The sequence below is a fragment of the Hydra vulgaris genome, chromosome 12, assembly GCF_038396675.1.
Source record: "Hydra vulgaris chromosome 12, alternate assembly HydraT2T_AEP".
NCBI classification, from domain to species: domain Eukaryota; kingdom Metazoa; phylum Cnidaria; class Hydrozoa; order Anthoathecata; family Hydridae; genus Hydra; species Hydra vulgaris.
In genome coordinates, this window is record NC_088931.1 from 63,675,341 (window position 1) to 63,678,794 (window position 3,454).

General features: G+C 31.6%; 2 protein-coding genes across 2 annotated transcripts; both read left to right on the forward strand.

Annotated features, from left to right (window-relative positions):
* Positions 1–1,789: 1,789 nt before the first annotated feature.
* Positions 1,790–2,185, forward strand: LOC136088269 (jerky protein homolog-like). The gene has a single exon (XM_065811954.1). The coding sequence runs from the start codon at positions 1,790–1,792 to the stop codon at positions 2,183–2,185; it is 396 nt and encodes a 131-aa protein (XP_065668026.1).
* Positions 2,186–2,245: 60 nt separating this feature from the next.
* LOC136088270 (jerky protein homolog-like) lies at positions 2,246–3,022 on the forward strand. Its single transcript, XM_065811955.1, has one exon. The coding sequence runs from the start codon at positions 2,246–2,248 to the stop codon at positions 3,020–3,022; it is 777 nt and encodes a 258-aa protein (XP_065668027.1).
* Positions 3,023–3,454: the final 432 nt, after the last annotated feature.

Here is a 3,454-nt window from a genome sequence, read left to right on the forward strand (position 1 = left end):
AAGAAATCTAACAATATTCAATAAGTGGGGGCATGGCCAGCCATGCTGAGAGGTTTCGAAGCATCCCCCCCCCCCTCTACACCTTTTTTACGTATTCTTTATCTTTCTATTTTTTTTTAAGAAATCTAGAATATTTTAGGAGATTTGTACCAGTCCCAGATATCATTTCTGGATATTGAATTCTTCCACCTAGTGTCCTTCGAGGTATACAGTATAATTCTGCAGCTCGCTTGCAACTCAGTTCGCCAGCTTTAACTTTTGCAATGGCTTTTTCCATTAGCCCTTCTATATAATTGGTGACGGGTTTTCTCTTGTAGTTTCGCGGCATTGTTGCTGATAATTGATCGATTTAATTTATTTGAATTGATGACCAACATGATCTAATAAAATAATTACAAAAACTAGAGGAAGGGAAATAATATTAATTATCCAATCAAAGCGCATTTCTATTTAATATAAATAGGTGGCGAAATTCCCTCACTTAGCGTTTCCATATTTACTTTGGAACCGATCAAAATTAGAAAGACAAAGACGATGCAAAGGTTCTTTGAAAAATGTCCAATATTTTAGTCTTTTAAATTTTGAATGGAAATAAATAATTTGATTTTTATTAGAATTTTAAGTTTCCTGTTTTTATATAGGTTTATTATTTTTGTCAATTAGACTATTTTTAGATTATTTTTGTCAATTAATTTTCTTATCAAGTTTTCACAAAAACGAGATTTCTTTTTTTTACATAATTTGATAAGAAATTTGTTTTTCTACTAATAGAAATTTGAATTTTAAAAAAATCTTATTCCTAACTAAAGTTATAGTTATAAAAGTAGATATACACTAACTGGTGGCGAAATTTCTAAAGTGGCGAAATTACCCCAATTTACTCTATTTAATATTTTCTTGATTTAAAAAATTTTTAGTAAAGGTGTGCGAAAGACAAATTGAAAAAAATTACCAAAAAATTATTTAGAGATTAGTTTGAGATCATTGGTCCATGTCAGGACCACTTATCTCTAAATATTATACAAATATTAGTTATATTTAGAGATAAGTGGTCCTGGTCACGACCACTTATCTCTAAACATAACTAGATAGCATACAGTAGTCTCTCGCTTAATTGCGCACTCAATTAGTTGCGCATCCCAGTTAATTGCGCGTTTAGGCCCAAAATATTTGTGTTTCAATTTTTTACTGAGTTTTTTGTTGAAAGTGTAATTAGATCAGAAAAAGTAACTATTATTTTCCTGTGTTAAGTTAAAAACTAGTTTTTATCATAAATATTTTGAGATAATGATTTTATCAGAATGTAAATAGATAAATAATTCGAATTCGAATTCGAATCGAAGTAAATGATAAATCTTGTTTTATACAGATTATAATAAGTTTTAACAATTTATTAGTCAAGCCTCATTGAAAAAACTTCATTTTAATTTTAGCCGTCTATTCACAGTTCTCTTATTCCAACTTTTTTATCCTTACTTCTTATGGCTAAAGGAAAAGGAAAAAGATTATCAGAAGATCAACGAGTCGAAATTATAGCTAAACTTAGAAAAAGTGATGCGCCAAGCAAACGAGCGATTGCAAGAGAATATAATGTAACTGAAAATTCAATTCGATCTCTCTGGAATAATTGAGATCAAATAGAAAAAAGAAGTTTACTAATGACAGAAGAAGCTAGAAAAAAGTGTTTCGATTATCGTCTGGAAAATTTGAAGCAATAGAAAATGAGCTATATATTTGGATTGATGCATTGCGTCATTCGAAGATTAAAGTGCCTCCATCGTTAGCAATTATGAAAGCAAAAGAAATATCGCAAAAATTAAATATAAAAGAAGAAGAATTTAAAACTTCTTGGCAATGGCTCGCAAACTTTCGTTGTCGTCGAGGCTTAAAATCGATGCATCTCTTTGGAGAAGGAGCTGAAGTTGACAAAGATGATCCTGTTCTTCTTCAGCAACTTAAGGACCTTTACTCAGTTATTAATATGTACAGAGAAAATGTATATAATATTGACGAAACTGGACTTTTTTTTCACTTGCTGTCTAGATATTCTCTGTTAATGCTTACTGAAAGCTTAGTAACTACAAGAGGTAAAAAAAAATCTAAAGAAATAGTGACTTTAGCTGTTTGCTCCAACGCGACAGGATCAAACAAAATACCCTGTTCTATGATTGGAAAAGCTGCATGACCTGCTTGTATAGTCGGTAGAACATAGGCTATACCGTATTTTTGTCAGAAAAATGCATGGATGGATGTCTTTATATGTTGGAAATGGTTCAATGAAGTCTTTCATCCTGAAGTTAAACGCAAAACTGGCTTGCCTGTTCTTTTATTATTCGACAATGCACCTGGACATTTTGAGGCGTTTGAGCGAAATCTTGTAAAAGTTGTTTTCTTCCCTCCAAATTGCACAAGTTGGAAGCAACCATGTGATATGGGGATTATTGCGGCTCTCAAGAAGCGATATAAATATCTATATCTCTCAGACATATTATCATATTACAGCCTCGATGTAAATACAAAGGAATGTCTGAAAGAAAGTAGTCTTTTGTGCAAAAGAGGTGCAGCAGGAGTTAAATACGGGAAGCCCGCACATCTTCTTGACGCTGCTAAGTATGCCGATTTGGCTTGGAAATCAATTCAACCTTCATCTCTCAAAAATTGCTTCGACAAGGCAGAATTATTTCAGATTTCCAGTCCCGTTAACACTGAACTATGCTCTGAGGAGGCTGACTTTGCATCTTTTAATATGCTCTTGCTGCTTAACTCAATTGAAGGAATAGGGAATATGATCAGTTCGGAAGATATCAGCAATTTTGAATCAATTGATTGTGAAGATTCTTCAACGTATATTGAAACAAACAAGGAAGATGTTGAAGATTATTTGTCTCCCGAAATTGCTATAGATAACAATTCTGTTGAAGAAGAAGCTAATAATGATGAAATAGACGATGGTACAGACTTTTTAGGTATTGAATTTATACATTTATCTCTGATCGATATTGGCAACCAATTAAAATGTTAAAAAGCTAAAGCAATTTTAAAAGACGACAACGATAAATTAATGAATAGCTACGAACAACTATCATCAAACATACGGTCAGTAATTGTGAAAATTAAACGAGGAAAGCTGCAGAATGCATATCAGCCTACAATTCATGACTTTTTCCGTCATGCATAATATATTTTTTAATAAAGATTTGTTTATATAGTTACTAATTTAGTTTGCTAAATTTTTTCTTATCTTTTTCTTATTTGCGCACTCCCAGTTAATTGCGCACCGCAGTGCCTGATTCAATTTGCGCAATTAAGCGAGAGACTACTGTATATGTATAATTTGATGAAGATTTCAGGTTTTATAAAAATCAAAAAACTTGACAATAATATAGTTTTTATCATTTTTTTGTTTGTTTGTTTTACAACAATCACTATGGTATATTTAAAAAATAATAACATT